The sequence below is a fragment of the Sardina pilchardus genome, chromosome 3, assembly GCF_963854185.1.
Source record: "Sardina pilchardus chromosome 3, fSarPil1.1, whole genome shotgun sequence".
In the NCBI taxonomy this organism is placed as follows: domain Eukaryota; kingdom Metazoa; phylum Chordata; class Actinopteri; order Clupeiformes; family Clupeidae; genus Sardina; species Sardina pilchardus.
The window spans coordinates 27,019,558-27,045,940 of record NC_084996.1 but is presented as its reverse complement, the minus strand read 5'-3'; the positions used below and the strand labels follow the sequence as shown (position 1 = coordinate 27,045,940).

Here is a 26,383-nt window from a genome sequence, read left to right as displayed (position 1 = left end):
ACTTGAAAACTGTAATGTACCTGGGCTTGAACTTGAAGCAAAAGTATAATTATTGCAAGTTGCACTACTTTTTGTGTAGGTTTAAAGTATGTTAGTGAAATTTGCATAATACAAGTTCTGTATTTTGACTGCAATTGCCCATTAGAATCATGAGTGCCTCTTTGTAAACAGCATCATTGTCCATTGGGGCTATGCAAACCTGTATTACTACTAGTGTGGAATTATTCTACAACATTCACTCATGACAGTGAAATAGACCATCCTAAGTCAATCTACTGCAGTAATTCCTCTCTCAACCAGTAGGAAGTGTTGTGAACACCTGATTATGCATGGGGGGAAAAATACCGTCATATACCGTGAAACCGTCAGAATTTTGAGAAATACCGTGATATACATTTTTGCCCATACCGCCCAGCACTACTGTGCAGAGTAATTTGCTGCCAGTTCCATGGAGTTATATTTACATTTATTTGCATTAACACATTTATCTAAAACAACTTAGAGCAATGGAATAATATTGTAACTATAATATAATATATAATATATAGTTACTATAATAACTATTAACATTTAAGAATGATAACATTTAGGATACAGAACTTCAACTGCAACAATAGAACAACATTTAAGCCTTCTAACCTTTCATCTACAGAATTACAGCTACAACAATACAAATAGATTTAAGGTCTAATGCTGAGGAGTTCTGTATTGTGTCCAGTTCCATATTGTTTCCAGTTTCCCGTCTTTGTGTTGTAACGCTATTGGATATGCGTGTGTGTGCGATGCCAGGTGTTCCTCATCATCCACTATCAGCCTCTGGTGAACGCGCTGGCAGACGTCATACTCAACGGTGACCTCACTGTGTTCTCCACTCAAGCCGAGCACAATGCACACAAAATCTTGGTGAGTGAGTCAGTCACACACACACAGACAGACATCCACATTACTACTACTTACTGTAAGTAAATGAAGTAGATTATTTGTTCCTCGTGAGTATTTAATCTCAACCAAAGAAACTCATCTCCTTCCTGGTTTAGTAATATGTGATAAATCAGGTCACTCGGTTCAAAGATTAAGAAATGGCAGCTGACCTGAAAACTTATCATAGCAGGAAGTGTTTCCCCTCACTTCCTGTGTGTCACATACCCACATGGAATGACCATCCTCTCTACAGGTCTAGCAGGCTCAAGTGTGTTTTATGCGTCAGCTTGGATTGAGGAAATTCATCAGTCTTCCTGGCAAATATTGGCTGTGTCCCAAATGCAGGAAATGTTCCTGCCTTTAAGATGACATATAGTGTCAGTAATCAATTTCCACTGATTTGATTAGCTGCTAGTGTCCTGGCCACGACATCCTGCGTTGCTACATTGCTAGGGCATTCAAAACCAATTTCATTGCTGATACCTTGATGGCTGCCTGCTACGGCGACTTACTTGTTAGACAGCTGAAGGCAGCGAGGCAGAAGGCCTCCATTCCGTCCATACCTTCCATTTTGGACACAGCCATCAGCTCAGGAGGTCTCCAGCCATCAGTCCCCAGCCATCACAAACATGGCCCACAGCCCCACACCCAAGGCTGCTCTCACTTGTTTTGAAACAGATTGGAGGGTTGTGGTGAGATGGGCTTAGGTGCACGCTACAGTAGGTCTCCATGCAAAGGAGCTTATTGACACGACTGTAGAGCATGCAGGAACCGATAAGGGCCCGAGGTAGGTGAAATCGGCGGTTTTTGGTGCAGCGTCTGTTTGAAGTCGGCTCTCGCCTCGCCTGCGTGGGCGTTTGCGAAAGCCTTCTTGTGGTGCGGAGCGTCGGCAGAAGATGGAGGCTGTTTTGTTTTTCAGGATGTGGAGGCCTCCTCGGCTCCCCTCCCCCCTCCCTCCTCTCTGCCATCCCATGCTAATGTGCTAGCTGGAAGGTGTTCTCGGAAGGGGCCTGCTGTCGTGAGAGCTGCCTTTTTGATGGTGTGCTTCGGTGGCGGAGGTTCTCTCCAGGACTGGCTCAGTAACTGGTGCAGAGAGACATTGGTGTCCTCATTGATGCTGTCGGCAGGGCAGCTTGTTGTAGAGTGACCCCTGCAGAGTGTGTGTGTGTGTGTGTGTGTGTGTGTGTGTTTGTGTGTGTTTGTGTGTGTTTGTGTGTGTTTGTGTGTGTTTGTGTGTGTGTGTGTGTGTGTGTGTGTGCATGTGCACACGTGCGTGTGTTTATGTGTGTGTGGGTGGGTGTGTATTTATGTACGTATGTGTGTGTGTGTGTGTGTGTGTGTGTTTTGCAGGTTGATTTGTATATGGTGCACACAGGTGCATCCTCTAGTCTACACACACACACACACACACACACACACACACAGCCACGTCATGGTGTGCTGCTGATAATAAATGGTGGCTAATTTAGCCTGTGGTGTTGGTGGTGGCTGGCAGTAGGGCTGGAGCAGAAGAGGTGTGTCCCTGTCTGTCGTTTCTCAGAAATGCCTCCGACTGCTCTAGACTAGAGCACTTCTCAGAGTTCCATCCTCACCAGCTTCCTCACTGCCCCTCACTGCCTGCAGTTGACAATTGCCATTTTCCTCCCATTCCCACCAGGTGGGTTCTCATGTTTAGAAATGCAGCCCACAGAGAGAAGAAACACTTTTTTTTTCACTCTTAGTGACTGTAAATTCATGCGGAAGGGTTGGGGGTCTGTAGATCACTCATCAGGGCATATTTTTCTCCTCTTGGTTGTTTTTTTTTTGTTCTGTGTGTGTGTGTGTGTTTGTGAAGTTGTGGTGTTGCAGCAGACATTGACATAGATCACAACAAACGCACAGTTGAATTGAGTCTGTCATCTTATGCCACTTTTACGAGAACTCTTGGGCTAGACCTGGTTATGTTACAATAGTATTTCCACTGTAAAGCTAACTTTGATTCATCTAGTTACACATGTCTGATGACATGATGCAAAACTGTAAACCGCCTGGGCTTGTAGAGAAAGAAAGCCACAGATTAGGAAGGTCCAATGTGGTTCCAGAACTTAGTCAAAAGACACTCTCGGGTAATGATTTTCACTTTCCACTTCTGGTCGATGTGGTGAGGGGTCTCCTATGCTATATGTCTGTGCGTGTAGGTGTGTGTGTGTGTGTGTCTGTGTGTGCGTGTGAATGCGTTTAAGGGGGGGGGGGGGGAGGTGACGCTACACTACACAGTGGTGTGTACTTCAAAGTCTACCTCAGCTCCTGTAACCTGCTTTCCCCTTCCAGTAAGGCCCGAGAGATATGTGCTACAGTGTCACTTCCTTACCAGCAAGACTCCGCCGCCTGAGCAGCCTTTGTGGTATCTGATGGCCTCAAAGCTGCAGCAGGTGGAAGAGAGAGACAGAGAGAGAGAGAGACAGAGACAGAGGGAGAGGGAGAGAGAGAGAGAGAGACAGAGGGAGAGAGACAGACAGACAGAGAGAGAGAGAGAGATGGAGAGAACTTTATGCTTGGATTCTGTGGTACATCCAGAGCACACAGAAAGGTGGAGCCAGTGAGACCATAGTGGATCATTAGATTTGTCTTCTTCTTTCTCTCACTTGGTACTCCTGTTGCTCTCTTACCAGTACACAAATTAGCAGAAAACCCACACATGCTAGAGAGGATATGCAGTTACTAAGATTCACAGAACAGGTACAGCCGTCAGAACGTAAAAAAAATAATAATAATATTAAAAAATAAATTAAAAAGTACACAAATTAGCAGAAAACCCACACATTCTAGAGAGGATATGCAGTTACTAAGATTCACAGAACAGGTACAGCCATCAGAGCGTAAAAAAAAAAATAATAATAATATAAAAAAGAAATGAAAAAGTACACAAATTAGCAGAAAACCCACACATTCTAGAGAGGATATGCAGTTACTAAGATTCACAGAACAGGTACAGCCATCAGAGCGTAAAAAAAATAATAATAATATAAAAAAATAAATAAAAAAGATGGGTGCCACGCACATCCCCCTGTTCCTGTGGTTGAGGTACGTTTGTTTTGGGGCGTGCAGGTCAAGCCCCTGTGTTGTTGTTGTTGACACTCAGAGGCGCTAGCAGGCTAGCCAGTACAGCGTGCACCTCTGCTCTGTCGAAGTCACTGCAGCACGTTGTTGTTTTTCCTTGTATTCGCCGCCGCTGCCTGCGGCTCGCAGTTCTGCACGTCGCAGCCCACAAGGTTTGACACCTGCTGCAGACGGCAGTGGGAGTGAACACCTGCATCAGATGTGAGAGAGCGACAAGCCCGAAGGTCTTCGCAGCGAACTCCTCGCTCTTCTCTGAAATCTCTGTTTCCGCGCTTCCACTCGACATGAGGCGACTCGTACTTAGGAACGATTTGTTGTGGCGTGTGCCAACAACGCCATTGTCTTGACTTGCCTCGCGTATTCTTGGAGAATAGCACAGGCTTCGCTCGCTAGAGCCTCCACATTTCCATCAGATAAAACCAAAAAGTCAGAGACAAGTCATGACGCATTTCTGATTTATTTACGCAGAAAGTGAAACTTTGATGTTTGTTCGTTCCCCCCCCCAAGTGTAGCCTTATTTCACTCTTCTGAATGGCATACTAAGACAGCTACCTCTGGATTGTCACAATTGTAGGTTTCTGCTGTGCCTATTTGCCATTTCTGTGTCCAAGCAAAGCACTGTTCACACTCTCCAGTGCTTGTAAAGTAAAACACTTGAATTTCCCCTTGGGGATCAATAAAGTATCTCTATCTATCTATCTATCTATCTATCTAAAGGCCCTCGACCTCAAGCCTTATGACGATTCAGTTCATCTGCATGAGGTTTGATGGTGAATTTGTCACTCGGTACAACCGCCCCCACAGACGCAGCATGTGTTCACAGATTTGCCCTGTTCCAAAAATCTGCTCATGTCTGTCTACCTCTTAGTTAACCCTGTAAAGTTCACTTTCATGACTCATGAGAGAGAGGTGATTGGTTTCTGAGGAACCGCGAACGCTTCACCCAGCCCGTTGACTACACTCTGGCCCACTCTTGGGTCATGACGTGTGTGTGTGTCTGTCTGTCTCTGTTCCTCGCCGGCAGGTTTCTGCACAATCTCATGACCTTGACAACAACCTAGTCATGAGTACCCAGGAAAAGAAAACAAACATGTTTCATTTCATCCTTTTGGCAAGTAAGAACACACACACTTCTGAAACCGCTTTGGTCTGGTCACGTTTCTCTTCAGTGACGGAGGCCCATGCCCAACACCTGTCCTCTTTACCTCTGGTTTTACCGGAGAGCCGTCTTCAGCTTCTGAAACCAGAGGCCGGCCACAGGGGAGGCTGTTTGCTGGCAGCGTGCTTCTTCTCACTGTGCAACGCGCATACTGTGCTAGCTAGCAGCTGCTCCTCTTCTCACATGTAAGCTGCAGGTTTCTGCTAATGGTGTCACAGTCACAGTGACCTGTGATTGGGGTTACTAGTGTTGCTTGATTACAAGAAAGTCGGCGTCGGGTTTACACAGTGGCTGTTCCCCGAACTGTCATAAATGCACGATTGGTTATTTGTTGAGTAGAGTTCTCTTCTGCTGTGTGTGTTAGCCTTTTAAGACTACATGTTTTCATGTGATTGTGCTTTTTATTAGCATTCAGTTCCACAAGTAGAGGAAATGGGGAGAACAGTGCAACAAATATGCCTTTTAGCAAGACGTTAGCACACGCATGATGAGAGCGCATTCATTTTTGAAAATGTCTTAATCAAACTAAGGGTGCTCTGGTGTGTGTCATCTTTTTTGCTCCTTAATTGGTTGACACAAGTTTGAATTTGGGTTGATTGTAATCAGTGTGAGTGTGTGTGTGTGTGTGTCTACGCTTGTGTGTCTGGGTCTGCGTGTGAGTGTGAGGTGTGAGTGTGATTTTTCTGCACACTCTTTCCTGGAAGTTTAAGCCAGGACATGAGCTGATATCAACTAAACAAGGTGAATGCCTTGAAGTGGTTGAAGATCAAACATCTGCTCTGATCTCAGTGATAGTCGACTCTCTCTTAATGACAATGAAGTGGCCCACTTAAAAACGAGAGGATTATTAGAAGCAGTTTGCAAATGCAAACACGTGCTCATTTAACGAGTGGTGCAAGACAAGGCATAGCTAGCACACATGGTAGGCACACACACCATGCAGCCGCCTGTGCTGCAGCCTTGAGCCCTGTCGTTTCTTGCCTGCACTTGCTGCGAACAGGCATTCTGGCAGCTGTTTACACAGTACTGAGGAAAAGGTTTCTGAGAAGTGAAGTGGTTTTTTGTATTTCCTAAGAAGAATCCACAGATGTTTTTTTTTTTTTTTTTTTTAATAAAGTAATATAGATGTTTGGTATTTCTCCATGTCCGCACCCTGTGAATGCGGTCTTGCGTGTTTAACAGAAATGAGGTTACTAGAATAAGGGGGGGGCGGTCGCGGGTGCTACGGGATGAAGGGTACTGCGCATTTTTTAATTAATTGCTCTTTCTCAGAACCTTTCTAAGCCAGTGTTTCTCAGGATCCTTTCATAACAGTGAAAGATGTGTGAAAAGCTTTTTTCCATTGAGTTGGAGATGGCATCCATTTGTGCTTGAGATCGTCTTCAAAGGCGTTAACATGATTGGGCCATTCAGAGAAGACATCCAGATCTCCTGAATGGCTGCGGGCTGAATTATGTGGAACAATCAGAACCCCTCTCAGTACGGTCCCCAAAGAGAGATGCATTAATGTGTGGTTGAGCACAATACTTGCACAATGTAATATGTGTGTGTGTGTGTGTGTGTGTGTGTGTGTTGCAGGCTAACCCGGGCGTGCGGCGCTTCGCCAAGCCCCCCGAGAGCCTGGAGCGCTCGCTGGAGATGAGCCGGCAGAAGGGGCGCAAGCGAACGCAAAAGAGGCCCAACTACAAGAACGTGGGTGAGGAGGAGGAAGAGGAGCGCGGCGGAGGGCCGGAGGAAGGCCCCGCGGAGGAAAAGGCTAAAGGTACAGAGGCTAGTTCAAAGGGCAGCAGGACGAGTGGGGACACGGAAGGTGAGTGGAGGCAGGGGATGGTGGGGGCAACGGGGGGCAACGGGGGGCACGGCACCACCCCAGAGGAAACCCTCCCCCCGTCCTGCCACAGGGCAGGGGTTTTGGGGGTGGTGTCTGTGGTGGGCGGGGGTTGTGTGTTTGTAGAGGTGAGGTGGCCCTCATCCAGCCCTCGTCAGCTCGGGTCAGCTCCATGAAGGAAACAAGAGGCGCAGGGTGGCACCCGCCAGTTTCGGGCAAAGCTCCGGAAAAGGCGTTTGCCACGTCCTGTTCTCCAGAGCCCGGTGAGAGCAAACAGCTTATGTTTACCAAATAAACTCTCGAAAAACGATTTGGAGGAAAGTGTTTATTTTCCAATCTGGTGACCTGTGATTGCAGTATCATAAGTCACACAGAGACATTGACAAAGGACTGTTTGCTCTGTAACATCATGCTATTATGAATCTTCTCTACAAAGAGCAACAATGTGGAGGGAAGGGACAGAATTGGCAGTTAAAACAAGAGAATAAGAATGAAACACAACACAGAACAAGAGTGAAAGTAAAAATGATTGTTTCTTTCATGGAGCTGATTAATGCAGAGGGGGGTTAAGCCCTAAACCTGCCCATGACTGGCCCAAACCAGACCAGACCAGTTCAGATCCACTCCTATACAAACGGCTGCTCCAGTACCTCACTCCCCAAACTGGCTGTAAGCTCACACATGCTCTTATAAATGACAGAAATCAAAGACTATACGCTACGGTAATTTCCTGTGCAGAAGCCATATTGTGTATAAGCCACAGGGCAGTGTTTTATGCAAGTTAAAAGAACCAAAACCATATTGATACCATATGAACTGTCCCCGAGTATTAACCTCAGATTAGATTTGGCTGTGCTGTATAAGCCGTGGCTAATAGTTGGGAAATTACGGTAACTTATTTTCTTCACATTTACAGGCGTCTGCTTAATATTAGTCACATTTGCCTTAACCTTTGCGTAACCTTTAGCCTCACTCGACAACACTCATCTAAGATGCACTGTCACCTAATTGTCCGTCAGCAAACAACCTATAGCATTAACAATAGTGTATAACAGCCATATACAGAACAGAAAAATGCATATTCTAATAATGAAGACTTCGACAACTTTGTTCACTTAGAAAAAAAGAGTTATGCATTTCACACAACACGCCTCATCACCTTGTTGGTACAGTAGCAGCTTACTCTACCACTAAAATATAAGGAGCAGAGCTGTAAGAAAAAAGGACATGTTATAGATGAAACGGATGAAAATTCATTTTAAGTTGAAGTTGTAAGTGAAATGGGCTTGAAAAGGCTGAATGGTCATGAAACTATCATGATAATCTTATCAGCATAATTCAGGAAGCCAAAACCTATAAAAAGAATGGATTCTGAGGAATAATGAAAAGGGTCATGTCTGTCACTCAGTGCTTCCCCATGCCAAATAAGGGCACAATGCACCAAACAGACATCATTTCCAGCAATGAACCATGATTCCAAATCTATATAACATATCATTTTATATAATATATAATTTTTTTTTAATTAAATCAGCCACTTTGTCGGGTGTAGAGGCAAATGCAGTTTGTGGTTTTCTCATCAGCCACTGCGTAGCGCGGACAAGACCACTGCTGCAATAGCAGCTGATTGGGTACGTCCCATGGTCCCAGCTACCCAGATAACAGACAACAATGGGAAGCCTTACAGGAAACGGCATGCCAAACCTTACTTCCGTTTCCAGCGTCAGCCGATGACTGGAGCTCGCCTCACCTGATGAGCAACAGCATAACTAGTTCCACCATGTACGGTAATCGGAATGGATGATCATGATAAAATGCCAACTAATGATGATTAAGGTTCTCCAGAAAACAGAAGTGGTTGAGGTTTGATTAGGTTCTCCAGAAATGAAAATGGTTGGCCTACATTAGTGGGAAGGCACCACAGCCACAATACTCAGGAACATTGGCCAGCATCATTGAGTGTGTTTACACGCACACTAGAAGAAAAAAAAAGATTATTATTGAGTTTTTGTAGTGATCTGGTAATTCAATTGCTCATGTAAGCGGAATAAACCGATATTCATTGTCGGTTTACTGCCGTTATCGGTTAATGCAAAATCCGTTTAACACACTTAGGTTTCTGTCAATATTCTGTGCATGTACAGTAAACGCACTCAGTGCTCAAGATGGTGCTCTATGTGTTATCAGGTTTAGAGAAGCAGGAGTGAAGGGAACTCTGTGGGAGCTTGGAGCTCAGAGGAAAGCGAGGCCTGCCCCAATCGCCACAGTATCTACACAGCATTTGCAAGGGTTTTTTCTTTTTTTTTCTCCCAGTTTAGTGGTGACTCCATGAGGAGTCTGTTTCACTGCGTCTCATACGGAATACAAACATCCAGAGATCTAGCACATCTTGACATTATTGTTGTTTTCGTGGAACAGAAGTGTGTAGGCTTTTACACACACACACACACACACACACACACACACACACACACACACACACACACACACACACCGTCCATTAATTCACCACTTATAAACCAACATGGAAATTGTAAGTCAGTTACTTAGAATCTATTTGAAATTCTTTCAGCACGCCAAACTAACGGCTTCCTGCTGATCTTCTCTCGAAGTCATTCAAAGCCTGACGAAATCCAGTGCTGCATTAGGCTGATGAGGAATCATTAAATTTGCGCGGATCTGTAAGTTCTCAGCCACTGTTTGCCATCTTGGGTGTAGACCAGGCCGATTTAAAACCTGAAAATGGATAATTACATGTGACCGCTTTGAGCATTTTTGACCACTTTATGCACAGAACTTTTTTTTCGCTTAGAGCCCTGAGTTTGGGAAGTAGAGGACGCAGCTGGTTGTGGGCGTCTATGGATCTGCGCAGGTTGGGTTTGGCCAAGATCCATCCGTTTCACCCCTCTCCCAGTCTTTCTCATCCCCCCCTCTCCACCTCCTCCCTCCCTCCATCCCTCCATCCGCCTCCCGCCTGCGTGATGCCTGCCAACTGACTCTGTCATGCTTCGAGCTTTGATGGAGCGCATGGTTAAAGGTCAACGTGGGCGTTTTTGTTGCACGTCAAGTTGTTTTGGTTGCTCCAAGTGTTGCTGTTGAAGTCTCAGATGGCTTGCTGCACGGGTTAGGTCTCCCGTTTCTGGGCCGGAACTGAGGCGGTTCCGGTCCTGATCCGGGTGTGAATCACAGCACAGAGAGCAATCCAGGGTTATGTTTGAGTTTACGTCTGGGATTATTGTTTGGGAGACGTGAAAAGTGGACTAGCGACTAACAGAAGAACCAATCATTAAAATTTCCATTTGAGTTGATTCTTAAACTAAATAATTGTGTGCGTCTGCATGCTTGTGTGAGTGCGTGTGTGTGTGTGCACGTGTATGTGTGCGCGCACATTCATTTTTGTGTGATGGAGCGGAGGGCTTTATGCATGTTTGTCATGTGATGTTTTTCTTGATTTCACTGACTCATTTCAAATAAAGAGGAATAAACAGCTGTAGGCTTCCTTGCTGGTATAGGCATGCAGTTTCAGCAGCCACCCTGAGACTTCAAGGCTAAATGCTACTGGGCAGTATCACTGTTTCTGTGTACTGTAAACCGTAGTTTGTGCTCTTTGTGCTGTCTTGTGGGCATGTTCAACTTAGAGATTGTGTCTGTGTCTTTGTCAGAGAAACTGTCTGGGTGAATGACATACTGATAGCTCTTAAGCCATACTCTATTTTACCCAACACTATCTTCTGTGTGCATTTGTGTGTGTGTGTGTGTGCGTGTGTGTGCGTGTATGTTTGTGCACGCGTGTGAATGTGTGTGTGCTCACATGTGTGAATGCATATGTGTGTGTGTGCGTGCGTGTGAATGTTTATGTGTGCGTGTGGGTGTTTGTGCGCGTGTGTTTGTGCGTGTGCAGAGATTGAGATGGTGGTGATGGAGAAGTGTAAGATCTCTGACGTGTCCACGCTGACGGAACAGAACATCACAGACGAGGAGAAGAGCGCTGCTCGCGCAGAGGGGCAGCAGAGCAGGTATACACACACGCACACACACACACGCACACGCACAGGCATGGGTACACACAGGCACGGGTACACACAGGCACGGGTACACACAGATGCACACACATACAGACAGTGGCGCACATGCCCGCATACACACACACACACACACACACACACACACACACCAAGGCACAGACAATTTTGGAGTAGCCTTCTCAGCCGGTCATCATTCAACATTGGTATTGATATTTAGCTGTTTGGCAGGCCGGCCATGCTGTCTCTACTCCATTCCTCATAGTCTATCCTATACATTTCTCCATATCCTAAATAGTTTTGGACCCTATGGCTTTGTTGACATTATGCCTCAGGTTTTGAACCTACAATTCAGTGATCCAGTACCGTATATGTCCAGGAACTCTTTATCTCATAGCTACTTATTTCAAATTCTCATAATGTTATCAGTATGATTACTGACCACAACTGTCCAACCCTGGCATGTTTATTTGACCTAAGCTTGCTTTGCTTTCACCACCTTCTGGAAAAGAACAATAGAGAGGAAATCCATAATGTAAATGAAAGGGAAGCCAAAAGAGACCGTTGAATACAAAACACAGGAAAGTGGGAAATGAGAGGGAGAGGTAGTCCCAGTAGTAGCTGGTTTAGTGAAACGGAATGCCCTGCCATTGCCACTGTTTAGATCTATAGAGGATGTAGGCTTTACCCGGCTTATAGCGATTATAAGTGTAACCACTTAGTCTATTTATCTTCCTGTTTCTCTCTCTCTCTCTCTCTCCCTCTCTCTCTCTCTCTCCCTCCCTCTCTCACATACACACACTCTATCCTCTCCTGTCCTTACACCACTTATTGACAATCAACGTTTATAAACAAGTCTACTCTCTTTCACTTTCTTTATTAGTAAGCCAGTAGTGTTCTAGTGCTTTCCTTGTCCTCGCTGGAGCACACAATCAGGCATACTGGCGCGATAAAACATTCCCGGGCATTGTGGGATGTGGGATCTTGCCCAAATCATGTGTGTTAATTATTATCATAAGAAAAATGTATTTCTCTAGAAGGATTGAATTTCTTTTCAGAGTAAATTAGCTTCCCCTCAAGTTTGGATTGTTCCTCAGTGTTTTCACTGGGAAACCAGGATTTATTTGGATTCATTCTCCAAATAAATATTTGTTATTCCTCATTTGACTCATCTTTAACCAGGGTGCTGATAAATGTGGACGGCCTTGTGTATTATGTGTGAAGTATATTATGAAAGCGCACACACACAAACACACACACGCACACACACACAGTGCACCTTCTCTCAAAAATATGCATCTTGTTAAGTGTTTTCCTCTGCCTGAACGAATATGAATACGTTATTTATGCACATGCATTCATGTCCACTGATGCCTGAGTTTCTTTCACAAGTCATGGTCTCATGTTCCCTCACGTGTGCACAAACACTCACAAAATGCCTCGCCCAACAATGTATGTACACAATGTATGTACAGTGTATTTACAATGTCCTCAGGCTGTGTGTGTGTGTGCATGTGTTAGCTGTGGAAGAATGTGACCTGCTTGAAATATTTGTTTTTGGGTCCCTTCCTTCCAGACCCTTCCTGGATATGGTGTACAACGCACTGGACTGCACTGAAGATGACTACCATGCCCTCTTTGTGCTCTGCCTATTGTATGCCATGTCACACAGCAAAGGTAAATAACGTCTTGATCATTACAACACACACACACACACACACACACTCACACACACACACACTCACTCACTCAAACAAACACGTGCATACATGTACAGACAAGTAATGATATGTCTGATGCACAAAACATTTGGTCCCTAAAGTTCAGAAAGACAATGAGGCATGCCACCCAAGAGAAAGACAGGATCAAGCATCCACTTGTTCATTGTTCAGTCTCCTCCTTTCTCCTCCTTTCTTGTCTTTCATTTTCTCTCCCTTTCTTTTTTCTTTCATCTCCCACCTTCTGTCACTCGCTCACACACACATAAAGCACACACATATAAAGATAGCAAGGGTGTTGTGAAGGATTTGCACAGTACAGTACACACGACTGATAAGGCTGTTACTGTAGCTGCATGGGTTTTTTTTTATGGACGTGTGTGTGTGTGTGTGTGTGTGTGTGTGTGTGTGTGTGTGTATGTCTGTTCTAATTTGCGACTCGGGACATGTTTTACTGCTTTTATTATTAACCCCAGTGTGTGTGTCTGTGTGTGTGTCTGTCTGTATGCGCGTGTACACTCATTTCGAAAGTGAAAGTAACTGTAGGCTCAAACAGCCCTGCATGAAACTTGACCAGTGGGAGTGGAAAGTTCACCCAAGGCTAGCGTTTTAGTGTGTGTTTGTGTGTGTGTGTGTGTATGTGTGTGTGTGTGTTTGTGTGTGTGTTTACCGGCCCCTCCGTTAATGTCATGAATATTTGAGTAAGCCCTCGTCTCGTTGACGTCCTGCTGTTTTTCTAAGGAATGTTTAATGGCAGAACCATGTCACATTATCCCCAACCCAAGTAGCTGTGATAACTGTACCCAAAATTCTTTTTTTTTTTGTTTTTTATTGTCACTGTGCTGCATTAGCTGTGGCTTGGTATACTCACAACCTAAGAGTCATTCAGGGTGACCATTTTTAAGAGTGAGTTATGTTTATGTCATTAGAATTCCATTAAAAAGGGCAAACCGAACCACCTCAAGGTGGTGACTGATAAGATCCTGAATGCACCGCAGTCTTGAGTGACTTGTTATTGTGTTGCTGACTGTTTGTTTTGTACAGTATGGGGAAACTTGAGTGTGTGTGTGTGTGAGAGTGTTTGAGTGTGTGTGTTTTTAAGTCGACCTGTGGAGTGTGTGAAGATTTAGTTTGAGTTTGCACACCCTTGTTGTTATTATTACAGTATGTGTACCATTCTGTGTGTGAGTGTGTGAGTGTGTGAGTGTGTGAGTGTGTGAGTGTGTGTGTGTGTGTGTGTGTGTGTGTGTGTGTGTGTGTGCGTGTCCGTAAATAAGCAAATAAGCTTATGCTCATTCATTTGTGTGTGTGTCCTTAAATAGGTTTATGCTTATCCATTTGTGTGTGTGTGTGTGTGTGTGTGTGTGTGTGTGTGTGTGTGTGTCTGTGTTCTCAGGTATCAATCCTGCCCTGCTGGAGAAGATCCAGCTCCCAGCGCCTGACCAAGACCGGACCTCCTACAGCCAGGTCCTAGTGGAGAGGCTCATTCGGGTCATGAATCAGGCAGCTCAACCAGGTACACACACACACACACACACACACACACACACACACACGTAGATTTTTGCTGAAGTAGTATACTGTGCACAGCAGACTTGTGCACAATTCCAAATTTTAGAATTGGCCTCCATTCAATTCATGAATTGGAATTTGAATTGAATTGGCCCCACCCCACCGGAAGTTGGAATTTGAATTGGAATGACAGGAAGTGGAATTCAATTCATAGCAATTCAAAACAATTCCACTGTCACATAACAGACAGAATGTGTTGAATCCCCCAAATCTCACATACATTCAGTTTTGGGGAGGCTACTTTGGAAATGTAATTGATTACTGTTTTCAAATATAAGTTGTGTGTTTGTTGTGATCATGTCTGACATATTTTGTGTCAGAATTGATAAATTATATATGAATTCCTTTGAATTTCATTACATTTCAATTCTACTTCTTTTGATTAAAATTCAAATTGTAATTTTACGTCCTGTTTTTTTACCTCAATTAAAATTTAATTCAAACTCAAGAATCGAATTGGTAAATCCTGTTTTAATTTAGAGTACCAGTGATGCAACAGTACATGTCATTGTCTTGAGTAATACACCCTGTACTTCTTTTTGTATTGTTTTTGTCTGTTTGTTTTCTCTTTTCTCTTCTTTCCATATAGGCATATGTTGGTAACACTTTATAAGAACTACACACAATTCATCTTTTAAGCATTTGTCACTTATTAGTTAATGGTTTGTTCATCATTAGTAATTTATTGTTCATGCATAATTCATCATCAGTAAAGCATTTGTTCACAAAGTTATCAATGGTTTGTTCATAGTAAATAAAACAAATGTTTGTAAATACATGGTTTATACCTTATAAATAATGAAACAACCATTTATAAATGAAAACATCTCCCTATTATGATATATATAGCATTAGTAAATGCTTTGATCATCATTTGTAAAGTATTACTCCTATGTTAATTCTCATAACTTTAATTCATGATTAACTCAGGAGTTACAAGTGGTTAGTTAATGATATTTGTGAGCTCTAGATCTAAAGTGAGGACTGTATATGCCTTGCTACATATTTACAAATGAGTTATAAAGGTTACAGTTGCATTGATTCATTTAGCAGACACTTTCATCCAAAGAGACTTACACTATCAATGAAATTAAAGAGCAAGGCCACAATGGTGGTACCCGGGGATTGAACCCCCAAATCTTAGGCTTACAGCATGCTCATTGTTATTGTCGCTATAAATTCAGAAATATAAAACAGATGCGCATGTTTGCTATGAACAGACATTTACAATTGTGTATACACATGATTTACAGATGAGAGTTAACTTAGGAATTATGCTTTAAAATTAAGAACACAGCATTTAATAACATGCTTAACAGTGTGTAGTAGAAGACACTCTTGCATAGTTTTATGTGTTTTTAACTGAGCAGATGTTATGTTCTTCACTTCACAACAAACAATCAATTAACACCAGAGTAAAGTGACAATGTTTTTACTAGGTTAACTTCACTTGGGGGGCGCTGTGGCGCAGCAGGCTACAGCGCTCGTACCATTTACGGGTCCGAGTGCCCACGGGGACCCAGGTTCGAATCCGGCCTGCGGTCATGTCCCGATCCCACCCCATCTCTCTCTCCCACTTGCTTCCTGTCTACCACTTCACTGTCCTGTACTAATAAAGGCAAAAAGCCAAAAAATATATACTTTAAAAAACTTCACTTCAGTATACGTCAGTCAATTATTTACTTATGCTTTAACTCTCTAACTATTGTATCAATGCGCTGCTTAGTGCTACATCAAATGTAGTCATACGCATAACAGGAAAGTAGTCCTCTGAAAACAACTAAAAGTAGATCCCATCTCTATCAGAATAGTAGCAGAGGTAGTGTGGTTAAGGAGCAGGGCTATCATTCTGTCGCCTGTTCAGTTGGGGGTTTGATTCCCAGCTTCTGCGGTTGTGTTTAATTTAATTGACATGTATGTCGCTCTGGATAAAATTGTCAGCTTAATGAATGAATGTGAATGTAGTATTTACAACTCATTTGCAAATGTGTAGCAAGGCATAAAAAGTCCTCACTTTAGATGAGCTCACAAATATCATGAACTAACCACTTGTAACTCCTGAGTTTATCATGAATTACTGTATAGTATTAGGAAGTGGTTTATAAAACATGTATTCACATCCTTACTAATCATTAGTGCATATGTAACAGTTAAATAATGAATAGTATTTCATTAACAATATGTTATTGCATGATATATTAAGTATTAGCAACAATTTATACATATTTTAGAAATAGGCTTATTCACTATGAACAAACCAATCATAACTTTGTGAACAAATGCTTAAGTGATGATAAATTATGCATGAACAATTAATAACTAATAGTTAACAAATGCTTAATATATGATTAATTGTGTGTAGTTATAAAGTGTTACCCATATGTTTTATTCCTAATCTCTGTTCCGTTGTATTTGGAAAAAACGTAATAAACATATTGTTTTTTTGTTTTTTTTTAAATTGAATTGGAATTTAGGAGTCATTCTCAATTCAATTCTGAATTTTGCACAAGCCTGGTATCCAGAGATGACCAGCTATACGTGGTATTTCACACACTCAGTGTGAGATAATGTTCACATGATTTTTATGTGGTTCTAAGAAGTGATAGAAATGTCAGCCACATGCATATCCAGTAAATAAAGCAAGGCTCTTTTCTTAGGATGTTGTAATGGACACAGCTGGGCCAGATTACTGCCCATGTGGTTTATCATATTACTGCTATGCAGATAATCCCCAACTCTTATCGTTGACTCCCGCCTGACAACCCCACAGTCACAGCATGGATCTCGGGTTGTCTCTTTGCCGTATCCTCATGAATGAAGGAGTATTACCGCCAACTAAACCTCTCTAAGACCGAAACTGCTGGTCTTCCCAGCCCAGGGTTTGCGTGGGATCTTGCAATTTTAGGCCAAAAAACTCTGGCCGATTACAACATAGAGCTCTGTAGCAGAGTCAGAGCTCCAATCACAAAGTCACAGAGTTCTGCCGGTAGGGAAAAAAAAGGGCGAAACAATCAGTGCTACCTAACTTGAATTATCCTGCTAGTGATTAGTGCAACCAGCCAGCATCAACGCTATGCCATGGGGACGGAATTTAGACTGTGTTTGTGCCTCTTGCAAAATCTATATCCATTATGATGCTGGTCTTAGAAAAATGTACCAATGGAGAGAACCCAGACTCTTCTCGGAGCGAGTGCGTCAGGTGAAACTGATGGTTTGCTCAAACTTGGCAAACTTTGGTGATGAAGATGTTTTCTCTGTTTAATTTGAACGATTTGGTGTAAACATTCCATTGTAACTGTTTGCAAACATTTCTGCCACACTCAGAGTGGGTCAGATCGCTTGCCATATAGACTAAACAAGATTTGGTAGCGTGTAGGAACACTGAGCCCCTCCCATCACTTGTAGGCTCATAAGGAGTTAGCCAGCGAGTGATATGCACAAAAGATGAAACATTTCTGTTTTCTCAGTTTATGTTCGTAAGCTAAGTACTTAAAGTAGGTAGCAGCAGTAGCCGGTCAGATAGCTAATGTTATAGAGTGCAACAGTCCCGCCCTTCCTCCAAGAGAGTTTAATGTTCAGAAGTTTCCCATTTATTTCTCCAATCTACGTCTGGAAAAATCGAAAGAGTTTTAGACCATGTTTTAGGCTAACCAGCTACGATGCGATTCATACTCATACAACATATCATTTTGAACAAAAAAACTAACAGAAAAACTAAAAAAGGTGTACATATTTTAAATTCTGAGTTAAAGAACTTTCCCAGTTTAACATGCTTCTATTATAATCAGAGACAAGAAGATGATTAACTTCTGCCATTTCCCAAAAGTAAATTCAACTTTCAAGATGAGAAAGTTGTTTTTATCGGATGGCCACACGTCAGTTCTGATAGCCCTGGTATCCATCTTGATTCAATCGAGTAACGAGATGACAGGCGGGGGAAAAGTAGAATAAACATGTCCATTGCAACGACAATCTCTACCAATCAAAGGCTCTGCTTTTACCAGCTTTAACATGTTAGGATTTTAGGTAGTGTAGTATTTTTCTGTTAAATCGTGATTTTTTTTTTTCTTCTCAAAACAAGGTTGATGCCCCATTAACTTTTGGCATCTCTTTAAGCCCTTTTTTCCATTAAAAAGTTAATTAGCTTAAAAACGATGCACATTAAAAAGTTAGTGCATTCCATTTATATAGTCTCAGAGTTGCTGTTTGTAGTTTATGTTTATAGTTTGCTTATACAAAGATGCACATTTACAGTGGTTGCTATACAGTGGTAACAGACAATTGTTCTTCGCAACTGAAAGGGGACCCTGAGGCTGTTTCTTCTAAGTGCTGTTTTAAAAGTTGAATCTCTCCACCAATGATTAGTTGTTGGTTGTTGTGCAGACTTGCTGTCTTCATATAAACACACGGTGTACTGGCTTCATCAAAAGCATGTTTTGCCTCTCGTCATTCTGAAACTGAAACAGTGGTGATTATGGTGGTGTATTACCTGTTGGACACCATAATCTTATCGCATCTCAATCACATCCAGGTGTGACGTGAAATTTAAGTGATAAGTAAAAGGGCGGAGAGTGCAGAACTCAGCTAAATCTTGATGCCGTGTCTTACAGTGGAAGAAAAAGTGAAACAAAATTCTGACTCGTGATTACAGTACAAAGTTTCATGGTGACCAGGGAAGCAGTTTTAACATATTCTCGTATACGTACAAACATGGCCTACAGAACAAACCGACAATAAAACCACACCACAAAACATTGGCAGGGCTTATGATGTCCTCAGGCAATAGTATTAATAGTCTTTGTCTGCCAAAGAAGTCTGAAGAGTGGCTTTGTGAATTGGTTAATTGATTGTGTGTGCGTGTGTGTGTGTTTCGGCAGATGGAAAGATCCGGTTGGCCACTCTGGAGCTAGGCTGTTTGCTCTTGAAACAGTCTGTGGTGTCTGGAAGTCAATGTATCATCAAAGATGTCCATTTGGCCTGCCTTGAGGTGAGTGTGTGTGTGTGTGTGTGTGTGTGTGTGTGTGTGTGTTCAGTGACCACACTCCCTCCCTTTTCTCATAAGCCTTGCGTCAGATGCAAACAGTCCTGTTCCTCTTCTTGTCCTGCTCCCATTGTTTCCTTCAAGTCACTTACGACTACGAGCAATTGACTTCTATCGCCTTGTGCACAACAGGATTTTCCCCGTCCAAGACTTCTCTTAAATGCCTCTGTGCTTCCTTGTTTTTTTTTGCTCTGTTTTGTTTCTGTAAGGTTGTGTCAGGACTCAGGAATTGTGTAAGGGTGTGTGAGTGTCTAGACTGGTGCGTGCACAGCTCATGGCCTCTCTGTTCTCCCCCTTCTGTTTTCTAGGGAGCAAGGGAGGAGAGCCTGCATCTCCTTCGCAGATTTTACAAGGCAAGTAAAAAAAAGATAGAAAAAAGATAAACGGTTTGCATAAAGATTTCACTCCTTTTACGGTTCTCCTGACATTAATAGCCATTGCTTAATAAAAAAAAAAAAGCTGCTCCACACCCCCCCTACCACCCCCTACACACACACACACACACACACACACACACACACACACACATACCTCTATGAGAATCTTAATTCAGGTTATCTGGCACTGAGTTTTATGCTTTGATGGTTTTACGGCTAAAGAAAATAGATCATGTTGAGTTGGCTCATCAGATGGATTCGGAAAGTCCCTGAGGAGCCTGTTGTGACAAGATCTGTGCTACTCCCGAATGCTTTTCATGAAATTCAACGGATTTCCAACAAATTGCACAAGCGTTGTCTCCGATGTCTTTCTTTGACCTCACTTTCTCTGGCCCTTCCTCTACCTCACTCTTTCACTTTCAAGATTACCAGCAAATAAAAAAGTGGCCGCTTTTTAATGTAAGGCAAGGCACATCATTAAGTTAATCATCAAGATAAAAAAAAGATAAAGAAGATAAAGTTTAAGATAATAAGGTTCATTGGCTGATTTAAAAGAAACTGCACATCTGGCCTGTCATATAATCTACACATTGTTTTTATACAGAGTAAAAATGGGTTTCCAACAGTGTATAGAATTCCCATACATTTTGAACATTTTTTGGCTGTTTTTCCTCTCAACTCAATTGAAAATAATTAAGTTGTCTTTTAATGATGTCTTTAATGGTGAAGAATGCAAAATATGAAACATGTACTGTATATAAGCTATACATTTATTAAAATGAAACGTTGTAGAGCTACACTGAAGGCAAAGTATGACTGATTAAATTGTAGGATTTAGTATAAATGTATGTGTAATTATGGGAGCTGCACATTTAAAGTGGTTTCAATCTGAAAAGGGATATTACCTTTTGTAGATCATGACATGAACTTTGAACTCCTAAACAGTTAGCTCATGCCTCATGAAGCCATAAGCCATTTGGCCATGTAACAGCATGTTTTGACAACATGGCTACTTGTTGACTGAGAGAATTTATAGTACTTCTTCTCAGTCTGTTGTCAGACAATGCATCTTATAAAAGTTTGAGTCAGTTTCCAAAACTTGTACTCCCCTCGTATGATTTAAGGCAAATTCCGGTTAGGGGAGATAGGCCCCAGCTTCTCAGAAAGCTCCTTCATCTAGGTCGACAAATACAGCATCTGTATGACTGCATTAAAAGCTTGCCAAGAAAAGGGGTCATTCATTCGACCAGAAACGTGCACTGCTAGACTCCTTGAAGCTGATAGATTTATGATTGTTTTCAAGGATTTTGTCTAGTTCTTAGAAGTGTTCTAGCTGACCTAATAATAAAATTCGCTGTTGACTCTTGAACAGCATCTCTTATCAGTTCAGATGAACACATTTTTTGTTGCTGAGCAGACTTAACAGCTTGCATGCGTGACTTGCTTTTCCAAGCATGTAGCAAAATCCTTTGAAAAATATGCAACAGAACAAGCTCGAAGGCCCTCATTGGTCAAACAACAGTCTATCGGAAACACGTTAGTTAAAAGGAACTGGTTGAAGATATAATGTTAATGTGCATGAAGAGCTTGCGTAAAAGCAACAGCAGTCAAGCGACTGCAGGTTGAGTGGCAGGGGCCCGCCCAGTCACACAACATTAATCAAAGTGAAACCAAATTCCAGCCTCTGAGGCAGATCCCGATTAGCCGGGGTATACCCATGCTGCCTCGTGCACGATTGCAATCACAGAACGCTGGGGGACAGCAAGACGATGATGACGTCTATGCGACACGCCGAAGCTTGTATTTTGGTTAAGAACCAAACCAGCTTTAAATTTGTTCCAATCGAATCACCTATTGCTACTGAAAAATGCAAGGCTCATATCAAGTGTTATTTTGAAGTAGGCCTTGGGATAGTCTATTGTACTCACCATCACGTTTCTCAGTTAGCGGTATTGACTTTAGCGCCATGAACCGCCTCTTCTGAAGGCACGGAACAGAGAGCATTAAGGCCCTTAAGATTGAGGCAGCAATGTGGCATTTACCTGCCGGGATTGTTTGTATATGTGTCATGCATATGCACATGTACACACACGCAGTCTGGATTCTTGGGTTCTTAATCCGAGGAAAAGGAAAAAAGGTTGCACTTTGTATATAAACGTGTAGGAAGGCGCTAAGCCGAAATGCGTCTGTGCAACAATAAAAAAAACACGTTTATATGCAAAGTGCGACCTTTTTTCCTTTTCTTAGTAAACATATAAGTTTAGTCTAGCACTCTCAAAAACAAACCAAGAGACTGAGTGAAGCCTGCTCCTACCATACAAATTTCTTAATCCGAGGGGCATGAGAGGGAATACTTTGTGACTTTCTGTGTCTCTGAAAAGAGCTTTATGAATATATTCTACTCATTTCTACATGATCACAGTATGCATGGAGTTGTAGATTGAGGAGATCCTTGACTGGCTGTTTTTACCATTAGTTCAGGGTTAAATTCCTTAGAATGAATTGTTTTGACAGTCCAATCCTGGACTCTGGGGCTGATGTTGGGAGATCCAGTCCAGTTGATGGTTCGCTTACTGGAGAGATTCTTGTAAATTAGCTGTGAGATGGAAATGAGAGAGAGAGACAGAGAGAGAGACAGAGAGAGAGACAGAGAGAGAGACAGAGAGAGAGACAGAGAGAGAGACAGACAGAGAGACAGACAGAGAGACAGACAGAGAGACAGACAGAGAGACAGACAGAGAGACAGACAGAGAGAGAGACAGAGAGAGAGACAGAGAGAGAGCAGGAGTGGAAGAAGGAATATTTCCAACTTAAGGTGTGGAAGTGATCATTAATGAGGTCCCAGTGGCATTGTAGCGGTTCTTCCTCCTGTGCTGTGGACAGAACCCTGGGGAGCACTCTACTCTCACACCAGGGGTTAGCTTCCCAGAGTTTCCATGTCCAAGTCATCTGTCTCACATTCCATATCCATTCATATCCGCCCTGTCTGAGTTAGAGTGTGTGTAAATCTTTTCTTTCTCTCTATTAACTGTGTGTGAGTGGGTGTGTAGATCTCTTCTTTGTCTCTTTTAATGGTGTGTGTGTGTGTGAGTGTATGAGTATGTGTGCGTGTGTGTGTGTATGAGTGTGTGTGTGTGTGTGTGTGTGTGTAGATCTCTTCTTTGTTACTTTTAAGTGTGTGTGTGTGTGTGTGTGTGTGTGTGTGTGTGTGTGTGTGTGTGTGTGTGTGTGTGACCTTCTTTGTCCATTAAATCAAGGGTCTCCAGCTGGACATAACCGGTCTGCAAAAAAAAAGCAAGCAATCAGAAAAACATATGCTATAGGAAGCTATAGGAAGCAACTGCTCTCTGCTCCGTACGCATAAGCCTTCTCTGTCAATGATATGCAGCGTTTCTCAAACTATGAGCCTCCTCTAGTAGTGGATTGGGCTGTATTATGCCCAGTGCCTGTTAATGTGCGGCACAATTTAATGGTGTTATGGAACCGCAGACTGTAAGATTACAAAACAAAATGTTTCCCTGATCAATAAATACTTCTTCATTTGGTGTCATGAAATATAGTGGCATAATTAGGGGGTAGGGGTATGATTGTCCACATTTACCCAAGAGAAATTGACGCAGAAAAGGAAATTGCGACAATATTGTAGGGTAAATATCATAGCAAATAGCCTATGGTGATGACCGCTTTAAAAAAAAAAAAAAAAAAAACAGTTTCCACTCGTCTCGCTGAAGTGAATGCATAGTGTGTGCTGTTGCACAAAGAAATGAATTAGGAAGAGGATCTGCATCTACGTCAACCGAAAGCTATAGTTTGCTAAGATCTTAACGTGAAATATGTCTCCAATGCAGGTAGCCAATGTTTACATCACCTGAGTCAAACAGAAAATGGGCCCTGTTTGCTCTGTGAAGGCATTTCTGCCCCTCCCAAGCTGTGTTAAAATGGTGTTTTTAGCAACCAGAATTTCAACATTTTCCCGGGGGTGAAACTGCTAATATGATACCCCCTCAAACAAAACACTACCAACGCCCCTGACTCCGCTCTGTCAGAGATACTGTATGGCTACTGTTGTCCCCTGGGCCCTGCTCCACATTCATTCACATTTCCTCTCTAGCTGTGTGTGTGTGTGTGTCTGTGTGTGTGTGTCTGTGTGTGTGTGTCTGTGTGTGTGTCTGTGTGTGTGTAGTAGGCAGTGTGTCCTGCATCGCCACCATCTGTTTCATGAAACACTTAAAGTGTATTTTGGACGGGGGTGTTTCTGGAGAGTTTAGAATGTCAGACGATGATTTTGTGTGTGTGTGTGTGTGTGTGAGCTTACCAGCACACCTGCACACATCTAGGCCAGTGTTTTTCAACCACTGTTCCATGGCACACCAGTGTGCCGTGAGAGATCATCAGGTGTGCCGTGGGAAACTGTCCAATTTCACTTAATCGGTCCAAAAGCATGTATTATTTAGTTGTGGCATAGTAAGCTATGGCACTGTTGAACGTCTGTGCCCGCAATCAATGTAGTGATTTGTTAAGTAAATAAATACTCTTTCAGTGTGAGTGGGTGGCAGTAGGTAGCGCAATAATAACCTGGTTAATTAAGCAATGTGCACGAGAAGTGGCGGTGGAAAATGGATATTAAATCGCTAGATACCAGATTGGGCTGCAGAACGTACAGTACGTGTTTCGTGGGGTGGGGGCAACGATCACTGGAAGCCAATGGTTGGAGAAACAGGTGTCTTGAGTTGGAAATCAGACAAGTGTCTCTGATTGTTGGCAAATATTGCCCAAACACGTTAAGGTGTTTGCTCCCAGCAATATGACGGCCACGTTCACATACAGTAGGCCTAGCCTATGCCACTTAATTGAACTCGACAGACAATGCGCTAATTTCTAATATCTGTGGGTGAAAAGATGGTTCAGCCTGCTATAAAAGGAAAAATGCATTTTTGGTTGGTGGTATGCCGCGGGATGTTCTTAATGTACCAAAATGTACCGTGACTCAAAAGAGGTTGAAAAACAACACTGATCTAGGCGTCAGTGTGAGCTCCTGGTCAGCCCGTCTGCCTTGTGTCCAACGTTGCCCTCTCTCCCCCCTGCAGGGAGAAGAGATCTTCCTCGACATGTTTGAGGACGAGTACAGAAGCATGACGGTAAGCATCTCCATCCACACACTCACTCACTCTCACACTCTCACACACACACACACACATACACTCACTCACACACTCACTTACACACACACACACACGCATGCACGCGCACGCACGCACACGCGTGTGTGTCAAGTGTGATTTCCTCTTTACCAGTTAGTCACTGCGTCAGACACTGACAAGTCTCCCACACTTTGGCCCCGTTGGGTGGGCCTCTATCAGTCTAGGAGTGGCACACATGAGTTCATTGCTGCCAGGGTGGGTTCTCAAGAGTTCCCAGATGCCGTATTGCCAGCTTCTGTCCTATGTGGGATGAGCTTTATGCAGAGTGTTGGAGCAAATGCTCCTACCTTTATGGCTGTGAATGACGTGTTAAAAGAGACTCGTCCGCCCCAGCCGTGGCGCAACTGGCTGGGGCACCTGCACCACACGCCGGCGACCCGGGTTCGATTCCCGCCCCGAGGTCCTTTCCGGATCCCACCCCGACTCTCTCACCCATTCACTTCCTGTCTCTCTCTACTGTCCTGTCAACATTAAAGGCACAAAAGCCCAAAAAATATACTTAAAAAAAAAAAAAAAAGAGAGACTCGTCCACTTTCAAGGAACTCAGCTTATTCGTCATCTCGTCCCCGTAGAATGATAAGGTTCCATCTGACAGTTTTTGCCAAAATTGAGCTACTGAAATATTCCCATTCTGTGACCCCCTTAAGAAGGTGAGGTGAGGTGTGTTTCTTCTAGTTGTATGCATTTGTGGACGTTAGATCTAAAGAGGTTTGTTCCGCTTATCAGTATAACTTTGACGTTCAATATCTCAGAACTGCTCAGAACGTAGATAGAACCGCAGATATAACTTCATAATTCTAAGGGGATGACTACTCCAGTTCTAGATAAGAGGTTACATACTCTTCCTCTCTCAGTGTGTCGTTTTTACATAACAATGTCCAATGACACACAGCAGATAAGAGTCCTCGGAACTAAGCAGATAAGCATACTCGGAACTATCTTTCTGTGTGTGTGTGTGTGTGTGTGTGTGTGTGTGTGTGTGTGTGTGTGTGTGTGTGTGTGTGTGTGTGTGTGTGTGTGTGTGTGTGTGTGTGTGTGTGTGTGTGTGTGTGTGTGTGTGTGTGTGTGTGTGTGTGTGTGTGTGTGTGTGTGTGTGTGTGTGTGTGTGTGTGTGTGTGTGTGTGTGTGTGTGTGTGTGTGTGTGTGTGTGTGTGTGTGTGTAGAGTAAACCTCTGAATGTGGAGTATCTGATGATGGACGCCTCAATCCTGCTGCCCCCCACGGGCACCCCGCTGACCGGCATCGACTTTGTCAAGAGGCTGCCGTGCGGAGACGTGGAGAAGACACGACGAGTGAGTGCCACACACACACACACACACCACACACACATATTCTTACTTACAAGCACACACACACACAGACTCTCACACACACACACACATACTCTCACACACACACATGCATGCACACACACATGCATGCACGCACACATACATGCACGCACA

At 43.1% G+C, this 26,383-nt stretch overlaps 1 protein-coding gene across 5 annotated transcripts in view; it reads left to right on the top strand.

Moving 5' to 3' along the window:
• The window catches only part of clec16a (C-type lectin domain containing 16A), a 66,048-nt gene that overhangs the window by 10,214 nt on the left and 29,451 nt on the right, over positions 1 to 26,383 (top strand). For 4 of the 5 annotated variants that reach the window (XM_062532615.1, XM_062532613.1, XM_062532616.1 and 1 more), the window contains 9 exons: positions 790 to 903; positions 6,758 to 6,989; positions 10,909 to 11,023; positions 12,606 to 12,706; positions 14,144 to 14,263; positions 19,197 to 19,306; positions 19,669 to 19,713; positions 24,825 to 24,875; positions 26,102 to 26,230. In XM_062532615.1, coding sequence (XP_062388599.1) covers positions 790 to 903; positions 6,758 to 6,989; positions 10,909 to 11,023; positions 12,606 to 12,706; positions 14,144 to 14,263; positions 19,197 to 19,306; positions 19,669 to 19,713; positions 24,825 to 24,875; positions 26,102 to 26,230 — 1,017 coding nt within the window. The remainder of the gene's footprint in view (positions 1 to 789; positions 904 to 6,757; positions 6,990 to 10,908; positions 11,024 to 12,605; positions 12,707 to 14,143; positions 14,264 to 19,196; positions 19,307 to 19,668; positions 19,714 to 24,824; positions 24,876 to 26,101; positions 26,231 to 26,383) is intronic. The other variant, XM_062532614.1, reaches the window with a different exon arrangement.